Raw genomic sequence first — 15,966 nt, forward strand, 5'->3', positions numbered from 1 at the left:
GTCTTTAGTAGTGGTTAAAAACTAGTCGCAGTGGTTAATAACCGATTACGTACTAAGGAAAGAGGCTTTCTTCCTAATCACTTTTATTAGATATTTTTATTGACATCATAAAAATTAAAATATAATTATCTTATTTTCAGGAAAAAAAATTCATACTTATCTTTAGCTACGTAGCACGATATTGAGTATAACCAAGACTACAACCAACTTCTTGACATGGCGCTATGGTTTGATATTGTTTAACTTCTCCATTTTAAAAGGTTCGGTACAAAGCTTTTAGTTCAGATTTCATGCAGCTTTTTTAGTTAATTTAAGGGATTCATGGTCTCAAAGCAGTTTTTTAAAAATTCTAAATTTGTACGTAGGATTCATGGTCTTACTTTAATTTCTTATGTTGTTGTCTCATGAGTTGTTAAACCTACTTGGTTTAGAAGCTATCTAGTTTCGACATGGCTAGCTACTTTGAAGTTAGTAAGGGACAAATGAGGAGTTAGGCNCTACACTATTAAAATAAAACACATATCACTATTATTTTTGGAATTATAATGGAGTACTGTATATAACTTTTACCTTCTATGTTGTGGTTTTAGGGTGGAATATATCATTGATTATTCGTTTATTACATTGTTTTATTCGGAATTATAATGTCATTAAGTTTGAGTTTATGTTTTTGTTGTGATTAGGGTGGAATATTACTTGGACCATCAGCTCTTGGGAAAAGCTCAAAGTTTCTCACCACGGTTTTCCCACCAAGGAGTCTAACGGTTTTAGACACACTTGCAAACTTAGGACTCATCTTCTTCCTCTTCCTCGTTGGTCTCGAGCTCGACCCTAAATCCCTCAAACGAACCGGAAAGAGAGCTCTCTCGATTGCCTTAGCCGGAATCACTCTTCCTTTTATCTTTGGTATTGGAACTTCGTTTGCTCTCCGAAGTACCATAGCTGATGGAGTCAGTAAAGCTCCTTTCCTCGTCTTCATGGGGGTTGCTCTCTCCATCACCGCATTTCCCGTTTTGGCACGAATTCTCGCTGAGATCAAGCTTCTCACCACTGATGTCGGAAAGATTGCTTTGTCGGCTGCTGCGGTCAATGATGTGGCAGCTTGGATTCTCCTTGCTCTCGCCGTGGCTCTCTCGGGCGATGGGAACTCTCCTCTCACATCTCTTTGGGTGTTTCTTGCGGGTTGCGGTTTCGTCTTGTTTTGTATCTTTGTCGTGCAACCGGGGATTAAGTTGATTGCTAAACGTTGTCCTGAGGGAGAGCCAGTTAATGAACTCTACGTGTGTTGCACGTTAGGTATTGTTCTTGCTGCTAGCTTTGTCACAGACTTGATTGGGATCCACGCGCTGTTCGGTGCGTTTGTGATCGGGGTTATTTTCCCTAAAGAAGGTAATTTCGCGAATGCTCTCGTTGAGAAAGTTGAGGATCTCGTGTCGGGTCTTTTCTTGCCGCTTTACTTTGTCTCGAGCGGTTTAAAAACGGATGTGGCGACGATTCAAGGAGCTCAGTCTTGGGGACTCTTGGTTTTGGTTATTTTCAATGCTTGTTTTGGTAAAATCGTCGGTACAGTTCTCGTTTCCCTTTACTGCAAAGTTCCCCTTGACGAGTCTTTAGCACTCGGTTTCTTGATGAACACGAAAGGCCTTGTTGAGCTCATCGTCCTTAACATCGGTAAAGACAGAGGGGTAAGTTCATAGATTTCAAATTTTTAAAAACATATTCTACAAAATATTTGCATGTTAACTTGGTTCCATGTGTTTTGGCAGGTTTTGAACGATCAGATTTTCGCTATAATGGTTTTAATGGCCATATTTACCACGTTCATGACGACTCCTCTAGTTCTAGCGGTGTACAAACCGGGTAAATCTTTAGCCAAAGGTGATTACCAAAACCGAACAATCGAGGAGACGAAAAAGTCCAACAAACCTCTCCGTCTCATGTTCTGTTTCCAGAGCATAATGAACATCCCAACGATCGTCAACCTCATAGAAGCATCCCGAGGCTCAAACCGCAAAGAAACTCTATCGGTCTATGCAATGCATCTTATGGAGCTTTCCGAGAGATCATCCGCTGTACTCATGGCACACAAGGTCAGGAAAAATGGACTTCCATTCTGGAACAAAGACAAAACTGGTAACAATAGTTCTTCCGACATGGTCGTGGTCGCATTTGAGGCCTTCCGAAGACTCAGCCGTGTCTCTGTGCGTCCCATGACGGCAATCTCAGCGATGGCGACTATACATGAGGATATATGTCAAAGCGCGGAACGCAAAAGCACGGCTATGGTGATTCTTCCGTTTCATAAGCACGTTAGGCTGGACAGAACATGGGAGACGACTCGGAACGATTACCGTTGGATTAACAAGAAGGTTATGGAAGAGGCTCCATGTTCTGTTGCGATATTGGTTGATCGTGGGCTTGGTGGTACGACTCGTGTCGCGTCTAGTGATTTCTCGTTGGTAATAACGGTTTTGTTCTTTGGAGGGAATGATGATCGGGAGGCGTTAGCGTTTGCGATGCGTATGGCGGAACATCCCGGGATAAGCTTAACCGTTGTTCGGTTTATTCCTAGCGAGGAATTTAAACCGGAAAATGTGAAGCTTGAGATAATCGAAGATCAGGCATCATGTTCCGGGGATACCAAGTTGATTGATATAGAAGCTATATCCGACCTGAAAGCAATGATTGAAGAACAAGAAAGTTCTCTTTCTAATTCAGATTCCGAATCTCTAATCGTTTATGAAGAGAAAATCGTGAAATGTTACAAGGAAGTTTTCGAGGTTATCAAAGAGTGTTCTAAAAGCAATCTTTTCTTGGTGGGGAAGTCACCGGAAGGTTCGGTGGCGTCGGGGTTGCACGTGGAAAGAAGCGATACGCCGGAGCTTGGACCGATCGGGAATTTGTTAACGGCAAGCGAAAATGTTTCAACAACGGCGTCAGTGTTAGTGGTGCAACAGTACACAGCAAGCCGTGTTCTTCCGGTAGTTGGAGTTACCAAGGACATCACGACTGAAAAGTCGTTGGTTGAAGATTCCGAGAGTCGTTAGTGATTTTTCTCTTTGGGATTCCAAGACTCGAAAGGTCAAAAGATTGGCTTGTATATAATAATAACATGTGATTGCATATTTTAAATACCACAAATATATTATCTTTGTATGGCAAAGTCTTAGTTCCATTTGGTTTTATAACTTTAATTCATAACTAACGAGACAAGGTGAATTCCCTCTTGTAACTATAATGTCCCTTATTCATTAAAATGTTTGTAATTAAAACATTATGATAATTAAATTCAGGTGGAAGTTCTATATTTGGTCATCTGTTCAGGTGGCAGTTTGATGATAATTGTTTTTTTGGTCAAAAAATTTCATGGAATTTGATTGACGACCTTATCGGAATGTTTTGCCGTTGACGGACTATTTTTTGGGGACTTTATTTTTTTTCTACTGACTTCAATTTTTTTGCGTAAGCAAATATGCGTTGTGATGATTTTATGTGTTTCATCACCTTTTATGTCGACATTTAAACGAGAAAACAAAACGGTCTTTGAATTCATCACCTTTGATGTCAACATTGAATTTGTTTGTTATTCATAATAAGTTGTGTGTGCTTGCCCCACACTAATTGTTTAGTTGATAAATCTATGATGTTTCCATGATGAATTTGGGAATAGCATAATGGCTTTAAGATTTCTTATCACGCAGTGGTCCTTTTTTCCTAGGAATTGTGTAACCAAATCTCTCGGATATGTTGTAAATACTAAATATAAGATGATGGGCCAAACCACTGATTAAATATCAGGTATGTCACATATGTATTCGTTTATCCTAGAATTTGAAGGTGTGTTGTAGAGAAATTGTAAATCATGCTGCACCATAGCTCTTGCCTTCTTTGATCCATCATGTATCATAGTAAAACCACGTACGTGCTTAATTGCTTATAGTTATATTGTAACGAATGGTAAATACATCAGAGTAAAAACCAAGTACATGCTTGTACTGTACTTTGTAACAAAATTGGCATTTTACTCAAGTCCCATATAGTGGTCTTTAGTAGTGGTTAAAAACTAGTCGCAGTGGTTAATAACCGATTACGTACTAAGGAAAGAGGCTTTCTTCCTAATCACTTTTATTAGATATTTTTATTGACATCATAAAAATTAAAATATAATTATCTTATTTTCAGGAAAAAAAATTCATACTTATCTTTAGCTACGTAGCACGATATTGAGTATAACCAAGACTACAACCAACTTCTTGACATGGCGCTATGGTTTGATATTGTTTAACTTCTCCATTTTAAAAGGTTCGGTACAAAGCTTTTAGTTCAGATTTCATGCAGCTTTTTTAGTTAATTTAAGGGATTCATGGTCTCAAAGCAGTTTTTTAAAAATTCTAAATTTGTACGTAGGATTCATGGTCTTACTTTAATTTCTTATGTTGTTGTCTCATGAGTTGTTAAACCTACTTGGTTTAGAAGCTATCTAGTTTCGACATGGCTAGCTACTTTGAAGTTAGTAAGGGACAAATGAGGAGTTAGGCAACTAAACCCATTTGAACTCTTCTTTTGCTTAAGATTAAATCATCTTGTTTGACTTTTTAACGTTTGTGATTTTACTCATGTGTTAGGAAGGAGTTAGTGACAGATATTATTGACTAATAGTATTTTAAAATGAATATGAGAACAAATAAGAATTTTTAAATGAATGAATTGACTATAAAGTTCTCAAATAATTTATATATATATATATATATATACTAGTCTTATACGTAAAGTAAAGCGATAGAGGGAATAATTGTTCAACATGAGCAATTGCGCATGTCCTTGTATAATTATAACATTTATATACATAAAATACTCTTAACATTACTAAGTTTTTAAGTTTATATAAAACATCTTCATGAATCATGAACCTGTCATCCTGACGATCTACCGTAGTTTTGAAGATTCAAGCTTTGGTTACTTTGCAAAACTCGTATCACAACAATTTTACATATCTTAACATTTTTCTTTATTTGTTTTTTTTCTTAATTCAAAATTTTATTACCTTCCAAGTTGTTAGTTTTTTCATATTCTGTATTATCTAAATATATATATTGTGTTGATCTAATTTAATGTATGACTTCATGATATGAAAAATCTACGCGAAGATAAATTAAGATATATAATCTACTTTCGTGTAGTAAGGATATCTATTCAATTATTTTGTTGTATATTTGCTAGTGCTGTAATAAATAAAAAAAATGTGTCGATCTTAATTAATTGTATGATACAATTTGTATCATTAAATTTATTTATCAATAACCTAGAAAGTTTTCGGAATATTATCAAATGTCTTTTAACGAAGAAAAGGGTTAATTAGTAGCAATCTTAGAAGCCAAGCTGAAACGTGATTTATTTTACACGTTACCTAGTCTTAAGTTTTAACCATATGCACCGCACATGTGTGATGGGCAGGCGTTCGTTATTTTAAGGCAATATTTCCTAAAGAGTTTTCTAATTATTGATTTGTTTTTTCCATTTTCGCTTAAAACTTTCTTTTTCGTTTAAATTTGTTTTCAACTTGCTGTGATATATTAGCTAGCCTTCTACTTTATGCTTTNTAAAGAAGGTAATTTCGCGAATGCTCTCGTTGAGAAAGTTGAGGATCTCGTGTCGGGTCTTTTCTTGCCGCTTTACTTTGTCTCGAGCGGTTTAAAAACGGATGTGGCGACGATTCAAGGAGCTCAGTCTTGGGGACTCTTGGTTTTGGTTATTTTCAATGCTTGTTTTGGTAAAATCGTCGGTACAGTTCTCGTTTCCCTTTACTGCAAAGTTCCCCTTGACGAGTCTTTAGCACTCGGTTTCTTGATGAACACGAAAGGCCTTGTTGAGCTCATCGTCCTTAACATCGGTAAAGACAGAGGGGTAAGTTCATAGATTTCAAATTTTTAAAAACATATTCTACAAAATATTTGCATGTTAACTTGGTTCCATGTGTTTTGGCAGGTTTTGAACGATCAGATTTTCGCTATAATGGTTTTAATGGCCATATTTACCACGTTCATGACGACTCCTCTAGTTCTAGCGGTGTACAAACCGGGTAAATCTTTAGCCAAAGGTGATTACCAAAACCGAACAATCGAGGAGACGAAAAAGTCCAACAAACCTCTCCGTCTCATGTTCTGTTTCCAGAGCATAATGAACATCCCAACGATCGTCAACCTCATAGAAGCATCCCGAGGCTCAAACCGCAAAGAAACTCTATCGGTCTATGCAATGCATCTTATGGAGCTTTCCGAGAGATCATCCGCTGTACTCATGGCACACAAGGTCAGGAAAAATGGACTTCCATTCTGGAACAAAGACAAAACTGGTAACAATAGTTCTTCCGACATGGTCGTGGTCGCATTTGAGGCCTTCCGAAGACTCAGCCGTGTCTCTGTGCGTCCCATGACGGCAATCTCAGCGATGGCGACTATACATGAGGATATATGTCAAAGCGCGGAACGCAAAAGCACGGCTATGGTGATTCTTCCGTTTCATAAGCACGTTAGGCTGGACAGAACATGGGAGACGACTCGGAACGATTACCGTTGGATTAACAAGAAGGTTATGGAAGAGGCTCCATGTTCTGTTGCGATATTGGTTGATCGTGGGCTTGGTGGTACGACTCGTGTCGCGTCTAGTGATTTCTCGTTGGTAATAACGGTTTTGTTCTTTGGAGGGAATGATGATCGGGAGGCGTTAGCGTTTGCGATGCGTATGGCGGAACATCCCGGGATAAGCTTAACCGTTGTTCGGTTTATTCCTAGCGAGGAATTTAAACCGGAAAATGTGAAGCTTGAGATAATCGAAGATCAGGCATCATGTTCCGGGGATACCAAGTTGATTGATATAGAAGCTATATCCGACCTGAAAGCAATGATTGAAGAACAAGAAAGTTCTCTTTCTAATTCAGATTCCGAATCTCTAATCGTTTATGAAGAGAAAATCGTGAAATGTTACAAGGAAGTTTTCGAGGTTATCAAAGAGTGTTCTAAAAGCAATCTTTTCTTGGTGGGGAAGTCACCGGAAGGTTCGGTGGCGTCGGGGTTGCACGTGGAAAGAAGCGATACGCCGGAGCTTGGACCGATCGGGAATTTGTTAACGGCAAGCGAAAATGTTTCAACAACGGCGTCAGTGTTAGTGGTGCAACAGTACACAGCAAGCCGTGTTCTTCCGGTAGTTGGAGTTACCAAGGACATCACGACTGAAAAGTCGTTGGTTGAAGATTCCGAGAGTCGTTAGTGATTTTTCTCTTTGGGATTCCAAGACTCGAAAGGTCAAAAGATTGGCTTGTATATAATAATAACATGTGATTGCATATTTTAAATACCACAAATATATTATCTTTGTATGGCAAAGTCTTAGTTCCATTTGGTTTTATAACTTTAATTCATAACTAACGAGACAAGGTGAATTCCCTCTTGTAACTATAATGTCCCTTATTCATTAAAATGTTTGTAATTAAAACATTATGATAATTAAATTCAGGTGGAAGTTCTATATTTGGTCATCTGTTCAGGTGGCAGTTTGATGATAATTGTTTTTTTGGTCAAAAAATTTCATGGAATTTGATTGACGACCTTATCGGAATGTTTTGCCGTTGACGGACTATTTTTTGGGGACTTTATTTTTTTTCTACTGACTTCAATTTTTTTGCGTAAGCAAATATGCGTTGTGATGATTTTATGTGTTTCATCACCTTTTATGTCGACATTTAAACGAGAAAACAAAACGGTCTTTGAATTCATCACCTTTGATGTCAACATTGAATTTGTTTGTTATTCATAATAAGTTGTGTGTGCTTGCCCCACACTAATTGTTTAGTTGATAAATCTATGATGTTTCCATGATGAATTTGGGAATAGCATAATGGCTTTAAGATTTCTTATCACGCAGTGGTCCTTTTTTCCTAGGAATTGTGTAACCAAATCTCTCGGATATGTTGTAAATACTAAATATAAGATGATGGGCCAAACCACTGATTAAATATCAGGTATGTCACATATGTATTCGTTTATCCTAGAATTTGAAGGTGTGTTGTAGAGAAATTGTAAATCATGCTGCACCATAGCTCTTGCCTTCTTTGATCCATCATGTATCATAGTAAAACCACGTACGTGCTTAATTGCTTATAGTTATATTGTAACGAATGGTAAATACATCAGAGTAAAAACCAAGTACATGCTTGTACTGTACTTTGTAACAAAATTGGCATTTTACTCAAGTCCCATATAGTGGTCTTTAGTAGTGGTTAAAAACTAGTCGCAGTGGTTAATAACCGATTACGTACTAAGGAAAGAGGCTTTCTTCCTAATCACTTTTATTAGATATTTTTATTGACATCATAAAAATTAAAATATAATTATCTTATTTTCAGGAAAAAAAATTCATACTTATCTTTAGCTACGTAGCACGATATTGAGTATAACCAAGACTACAACCAACTTCTTGACATGGCGCTATGGTTTGATATTGTTTAACTTCTCCATTTTAAAAGGTTCGGTACAAAGCTTTTAGTTCAGATTTCATGCAGCTTTTTTAGTTAATTTAAGGGATTCATGGTCTCAAAGCAGTTTTTTAAAAATTCTAAATTTGTACGTAGGATTCATGGTCTTACTTTAATTTCTTATGTTGTTGTCTCATGAGTTGTTAAACCTACTTGGTTTAGAAGCTATCTAGTTTCGACATGGCTAGCTACTTTGAAGTTAGTAAGGGACAAATGAGGAGTTAGGCAACTAAACCCATTTGAACTCTTCTTTTGCTTAAGATTAAATCATCTTGTTTGACTTTTTAACGTTTGTGATTTTACTCATGTGTTAGGAAGGAGTTAGTGACAGATATTATTGACTAATAGTATTTTAAAATGAATATGAGAACAAATAAGAATTTTTAAATGAATGAATTGACTATAAAGTTCTCAAATAATTTATATATATATATATATATATACTAGTCTTATACGTAAAGTAAAGCGATAGAGGGAATAATTGTTCAACATGAGCAATTGCGCATGTCCTTGTATAATTATAACATTTATATACATAAAATACTCTTAACATTACTAAGTTTTTAAGTTTATATAAAACATCTTCATGAATCATGAACCTGTCATCCTGACGATCTACCGTAGTTTTGAAGATTCAAGCTTTGGTTACTTTGCAAAACTCGTATCACAACAATTTTACATATCTTAACATTTTTCTTTATTTGTTTTTTTTCTTAATTCAAAATTTTATTACCTTCCAAGTTGTTAGTTTTTTCATATTCTGTATTATCTAAATATATATATTGTGTTGATCTAATTTAATGTATGACTTCATGATATGAAAAATCTACGCGAAGATAAATTAAGATATATAATCTACTTTCGTGTAGTAAGGATATCTATTCAATTATTTTGTTGTATATTTGCTAGTGCTGTAATAAATAAAAAAAATGTGTCGATCTTAATTAATTGTATGATACAATTTGTATCATTAAATTTATTTATCAATAACCTAGAAAGTTTTCGGAATATTATCAAATGTCTTTTAACGAAGAAAAGGGTTAATTAGTAGCAATCTTAGAAGCCAAGCTGAAACGTGATTTATTTTACACGTTACCTAGTCTTAAGTTTTAACCATATGCACCGCACATGTGTGATGGGCAGGCGTTCGTTATTTTAAGGCAATATTTCCTAAAGAGTTTTCTAATTATTGATTTGTTTTTTCCATTTTCGCTTAAAACTTTCTTTTTCGTTTAAATTTGTTTTCAACTTGCTGTGATATATTAGCTAGCCTTCTACTTTATGCTTTTAGGTTGGAGACTCACCAAACGTTTTTATAGTACATATAAAATCGTTAAATCTATGCACTCTTTTTCTTTCTGTCAACAAAAAAAATTATTTCTATCAAGAAAGTGAAAGTAAGTTTTTTTTGTTTTTTGCTTCTTTTTTAAAAAAGAAAAAAAAACTAAAAAAGTGGAATTAAGTTGTAGCTTAGTTATCACCAACCCCGCTTTTGTCCCTCAACATGATCTTAAAACCTTATTTTCCACTCTTATTTCTTTTAATTAAAATTTAATTTGGCCAAACATAACCGACCCAGTTCGCTGTGTCCCTCAAAACACTTCTATATAAATGGGTGTAAGCCCTCATCATTTTTACACAACTCACTACGCACCAGTCTCTAGCTAATTATATGGCATCTCTAATAGAGAAACAACTCTTCAAATCCCTCTTCTCATTCTTCTTTTTGGTTTTACTTTTCTCCGATACTGTCTTAGGATCACGAAAAACACTCGNTAACATCGGTAAAGACAGAGGGGTAAGTTCATAGATTTCAAATTTTTAAAAACATATTCTACAAAATATTTGCATGTTAACTTGGTTCCATGTGTTTTGGCAGGTTTTGAACGATCAGATTTTCGCTATAATGGTTTTAATGGCCATATTTACCACGTTCATGACGACTCCTCTAGTTCTAGCGGTGTACAAACCGGGTAAATCTTTAGCCAAAGGTGATTACCAAAACCGAACAATCGAGGAGACGAAAAAGTCCAACAAACCTCTCCGTCTCATGTTCTGTTTCCAGAGCATAATGAACATCCCAACGATCGTCAACCTCATAGAAGCATCCCGAGGCTCAAACCGCAAAGAAACTCTATCGGTCTATGCAATGCATCTTATGGAGCTTTCCGAGAGATCATCCGCTGTACTCATGGCACACAAGGTCAGGAAAAATGGACTTCCATTCTGGAACAAAGACAAAACTGGTAACAATAGTTCTTCCGACATGGTCGTGGTCGCATTTGAGGCCTTCCGAAGACTCAGCCGTGTCTCTGTGCGTCCCATGACGGCAATCTCAGCGATGGCGACTATACATGAGGATATATGTCAAAGCGCGGAACGCAAAAGCACGGCTATGGTGATTCTTCCGTTTCATAAGCACGTTAGGCTGGACAGAACATGGGAGACGACTCGGAACGATTACCGTTGGATTAACAAGAAGGTTATGGAAGAGGCTCCATGTTCTGTTGCGATATTGGTTGATCGTGGGCTTGGTGGTACGACTCGTGTCGCGTCTAGTGATTTCTCGTTGGTAATAACGGTTTTGTTCTTTGGAGGGAATGATGATCGGGAGGCGTTAGCGTTTGCGATGCGTATGGCGGAACATCCCGGGATAAGCTTAACCGTTGTTCGGTTTATTCCTAGCGAGGAATTTAAACCGGAAAATGTGAAGCTTGAGATAATCGAAGATCAGGCATCATGTTCCGGGGATACCAAGTTGATTGATATAGAAGCTATATCCGACCTGAAAGCAATGATTGAAGAACAAGAAAGTTCTCTTTCTAATTCAGATTCCGAATCTCTAATCGTTTATGAAGAGAAAATCGTGAAATGTTACAAGGAAGTTTTCGAGGTTATCAAAGAGTGTTCTAAAAGCAATCTTTTCTTGGTGGGGAAGTCACCGGAAGGTTCGGTGGCGTCGGGGTTGCACGTGGAAAGAAGCGATACGCCGGAGCTTGGACCGATCGGGAATTTGTTAACGGCAAGCGAAAATGTTTCAACAACGGCGTCAGTGTTAGTGGTGCAACAGTACACAGCAAGCCGTGTTCTTCCGGTAGTTGGAGTTACCAAGGACATCACGACTGAAAAGTCGTTGGTTGAAGATTCCGAGAGTCGTTAGTGATTTTTCTCTTTGGGATTCCAAGACTCGAAAGGTCAAAAGATTGGCTTGTATATAATAATAACATGTGATTGCATATTTTAAATACCACAAATATATTATCTTTGTATGGCAAAGTCTTAGTTCCATTTGGTTTTATAACTTTAATTCATAACTAACGAGACAAGGTGAATTCCCTCTTGTAACTATAATGTCCCTTATTCATTAAAATGTTTGTAATTAAAACATTATGATAATTAAATTCAGGTGGAAGTTCTATATTTGGTCATCTGTTCAGGTGGCAGTTTGATGATAATTGTTTTTTTGGTCAAAAAATTTCATGGAATTTGATTGACGACCTTATCGGAATGTTTTGCCGTTGACGGACTATTTTTTGGGGACTTTATTTTTTTTCTACTGACTTCAATTTTTTTGCGTAAGCAAATATGCGTTGTGATGATTTTATGTGTTTCATCACCTTTTATGTCGACATTTAAACGAGAAAACAAAACGGTCTTTGAATTCATCACCTTTGATGTCAACATTGAATTTGTTTGTTATTCATAATAAGTTGTGTGTGCTTGCCCCACACTAATTGTTTAGTTGATAAATCTATGATGTTTCCATGATGAATTTGGGAATAGCATAATGGCTTTAAGATTTCTTATCACGCAGTGGTCCTTTTTTCCTAGGAATTGTGTAACCAAATCTCTCGGATATGTTGTAAATACTAAATATAAGATGATGGGCCAAACCACTGATTAAATATCAGGTATGTCACATATGTATTCGTTTATCCTAGAATTTGAAGGTGTGTTGTAGAGAAATTGTAAATCATGCTGCACCATAGCTCTTGCCTTCTTTGATCCATCATGTATCATAGTAAAACCACGTACGTGCTTAATTGCTTATAGTTATATTGTAACGAATGGTAAATACATCAGAGTAAAAACCAAGTACATGCTTGTACTGTACTTTGTAACAAAATTGGCATTTTACTCAAGTCCCATATAGTGGTCTTTAGTAGTGGTTAAAAACTAGTCGCAGTGGTTAATAACCGATTACGTACTAAGGAAAGAGGCTTTCTTCCTAATCACTTTTATTAGATATTTTTATTGACATCATAAAAATTAAAATATAATTATCTTATTTTCAGGAAAAAAAATTCATACTTATCTTTAGCTACGTAGCACGATATTGAGTATAACCAAGACTACAACCAACTTCTTGACATGGCGCTATGGTTTGATATTGTTTAACTTCTCCATTTTAAAAGGTTCGGTACAAAGCTTTTAGTTCAGATTTCATGCAGCTTTTTTAGTTAATTTAAGGGATTCATGGTCTCAAAGCAGTTTTTTAAAAATTCTAAATTTGTACGTAGGATTCATGGTCTTACTTTAATTTCTTATGTTGTTGTCTCATGAGTTGTTAAACCTACTTGGTTTAGAAGCTATCTAGTTTCGACATGGCTAGCTACTTTGAAGTTAGTAAGGGACAAATGAGGAGTTAGGCAACTAAACCCATTTGAACTCTTCTTTTGCTTAAGATTAAATCATCTTGTTTGACTTTTTAACGTTTGTGATTTTACTCATGTGTTAGGAAGGAGTTAGTGACAGATATTATTGACTAATAGTATTTTAAAATGAATATGAGAACAAATAAGAATTTTTAAATGAATGAATTGACTATAAAGTTCTCAAATAATTTATATATATATATATATATATACTAGTCTTATACGTAAAGTAAAGCGATAGAGGGAATAATTGTTCAACATGAGCAATTGCGCATGTCCTTGTATAATTATAACATTTATATACATAAAATACTCTTAACATTACTAAGTTTTTAAGTTTATATAAAACATCTTCATGAATCATGAACCTGTCATCCTGACGATCTACCGTAGTTTTGAAGATTCAAGCTTTGGTTACTTTGCAAAACTCGTATCACAACAATTTTACATATCTTAACATTTTTCTTTATTTGTTTTTTTTCTTAATTCAAAATTTTATTACCTTCCAAGTTGTTAGTTTTTTCATATTCTGTATTATCTAAATATATATATTGTGTTGATCTAATTTAATGTATGACTTCATGATATGAAAAATCTACGCGAAGATAAATTAAGATATATAATCTACTTTCGTGTAGTAAGGATATCTATTCAATTATTTTGTTGTATATTTGCTAGTGCTGTAATAAATAAAAAAAATGTGTCGATCTTAATTAATTGTATGATACAATTTGTATCATTAAATTTATTTATCAATAACCTAGAAAGTTTTCGGAATATTATCAAATGTCTTTTAACGAAGAAAAGGGTTAATTAGTAGCAATCTTAGAAGCCAAGCTGAAACGTGATTTATTTTACACGTTACCTAGTCTTAAGTTTTAACCATATGCACCGCACATGTGTGATGGGCAGGCGTTCGTTATTTTAAGGCAATATTTCCTAAAGAGTTTTCTAATTATTGATTTGTTTTTTCCATTTTCGCTTAAAACTTTCTTTTTCGTTTAAATTTGTTTTCAACTTGCTGTGATATATTAGCTAGCCTTCTACTTTATGCTTTTAGGTTGGAGACTCACCAAACGTTTTTATAGTACATATAAAATCGTTAAATCTATGCACTCTTTTTCTTTCTGTCAACAAAAAAAATTATTTCTATCAAGAAAGTGAAAGTAAGTTTTTTTTGTTTTTTGCTTCTTTTTTAAAAAAGAAAAAAAAACTAAAAAAGTGGAATTAAGTTGTAGCTTAGTTATCACCAACCCCGCTTTTGTCCCTCAACATGATCTTAAAACCTTATTTTCCACTCTTATTTCTTTTAATTAAAATTTAATTTGGCCAAACATAACCGACCCAGTTCGCTGTGTCCCTCAAAACACTTCTATATAAATGGGTGTAAGCCCTCATCATTTTTACACAACTCACTACGCACCAGTCTCTAGCTAATTATATGGCATCTCTAATAGAGAAACAACTCTTCAAATCCCTCTTCTCATTCTTCTTTTTGGTTTTACTTTTCTCCGATACTGTCTTAGGATCACGAAAAACACTCGATCAGAAAAAACCATGCAAACACTTCTCCTTCTACTTCCATGACATCCTCTACGATGGCGACAATGTAGCAAACGCAACCTCCGCCGCCATCGTGAGCCCTCCGGGACTAGGAAACTTCAAGTTCGGTAAGTTTGTGATTTTCGACGACCCCATAACAATGGACAAAAACTATCTCTCGGAACCCGTAGCTCGTGCACAAGGATTCTATTTCTATGACATGAAGATGGACTTCAATGCGTGGTTTTGTTACACGTTGGTGTTTAACTCAACCCAACACAAAGGTACATTGAACATAATGGGTGCGGATTTGATGATGGAGCCGACAAGAGATCTATCGGTCGTTGGAGGAACCGGTGACTTCTTCATGGCTCGTGGGATCGCTACCTTCGTGACAGATATATTTCAAGGTGCTAAGTATTTCCGAGTTAAGATGGATATTAAACTCTACGAATGTTACTAGCTAACTAATTATATGTGTTTCTTTTTTTGAAATTTGTGTGCTAACACAAAGATAATGTGTTACTACTACTAAGTACGTGTTTTATTTGTCCTTTTTTGTGTGTTTATTTTGATTTATGGTTAATGTTGTCAATTGCAAGAAGTCAACAAAACATAATGAAAGTTTTTTTTCCCGATAGTTTTATTAAAATGAAAAAGGGCTCAACCCGCATGAAATAGTTTAGTCGTACTCCTGTCCATATTTCATATGTATTTTTGAATAACTACTTTCAAAAATGAATCTAACTGCGCCACAGATTAATAGAATTTGGATCCTAAAGTGCGCCACATATTCTCTAGCCCGTTTGTATCGGGCCGATCCAAGCCGAACCAAGTAGAATAATGTATGGGCCAATGAATGTATCAATGCTTGAAACAAAATGGTATGGTTTTCTTCAAGATAACTGAAAGCTTAACAATCAAATGAAACATTGATTAGTTTTTTCACATACTATACGATGTCAAAGTTTGTACTTAATTAATGATGAAGATCATCAAACCATTTGTGTTAATGTCTTTGAGTCTCTCTATTCCAAACCCTAACATATAACCATCAAGAGATGCTTAAAATATGATAAACCATATTGAGTCGATGCTAAGTCCTCCTTCTCCTCTGTACTACCTTGACAAAAGTTCCCCCTTTTTATTCTTTGTTTGCGATAATATGATTCGATTGTTCACAAGAGCTCATATTTAGTCCCACTGGATTCATCTTAGATGCAATTTTGTGAATGGCCA

General features: G+C 35.6%; 4 protein-coding genes across 4 annotated transcripts; all 4 read left to right on the top strand.

The window, feature by feature from the left end:
- Nucleotides 450–3,156, top strand: LOC104720155 (cation/H(+) antiporter 17-like). Its single transcript, XM_010438112.2, has 3 exons — nucleotides 450–467; nucleotides 684–1,685; nucleotides 1,767–3,156. Exons 1-3 carry the CDS (start codon nucleotides 450–452, stop codon nucleotides 3,045–3,047), a joined length of 2,301 nt encoding a protein of 766 aa, XP_010436414.1. The 3' UTR covers nucleotides 3,048–3,156.
- Nucleotides 5,593–7,375, top strand: LOC104717925 (cation/H(+) antiporter 17-like). Its single transcript, XM_010435568.1, has 2 exons — nucleotides 5,593–5,904; nucleotides 5,986–7,375. The coding sequence occupies exons 1-2, from the start codon at nucleotides 5,593–5,595 to the stop codon at nucleotides 7,264–7,266; spliced, it is 1,593 nt and encodes a 530-aa protein (XP_010433870.1). The 3' UTR covers nucleotides 7,267–7,375.
- Nucleotides 10,203–11,799, top strand: LOC104720156 (cation/H(+) antiporter 17-like). The gene is made up of 2 exons (XM_010438113.1): nucleotides 10,203–10,328; nucleotides 10,410–11,799. Exons 1-2 carry the CDS (start codon nucleotides 10,203–10,205, stop codon nucleotides 11,688–11,690), a joined length of 1,407 nt encoding a protein of 468 aa, XP_010436415.1. The 3' UTR covers nucleotides 11,691–11,799.
- Nucleotides 14,584–15,373, top strand: LOC104717930 (dirigent protein 6-like). The gene has a single exon (XM_010435573.2). It carries the CDS (start codon nucleotides 14,627–14,629, stop codon nucleotides 15,188–15,190), a length of 564 nt encoding a protein of 187 aa, XP_010433875.1. The 5' UTR covers nucleotides 14,584–14,626; the 3' UTR covers nucleotides 15,191–15,373.

This window comes from Camelina sativa, chromosome 10 (assembly GCF_000633955.1).
Source record: "Camelina sativa cultivar DH55 chromosome 10, Cs, whole genome shotgun sequence".
Taxonomy (NCBI): domain Eukaryota; kingdom Viridiplantae; phylum Streptophyta; class Magnoliopsida; order Brassicales; family Brassicaceae; genus Camelina; species Camelina sativa.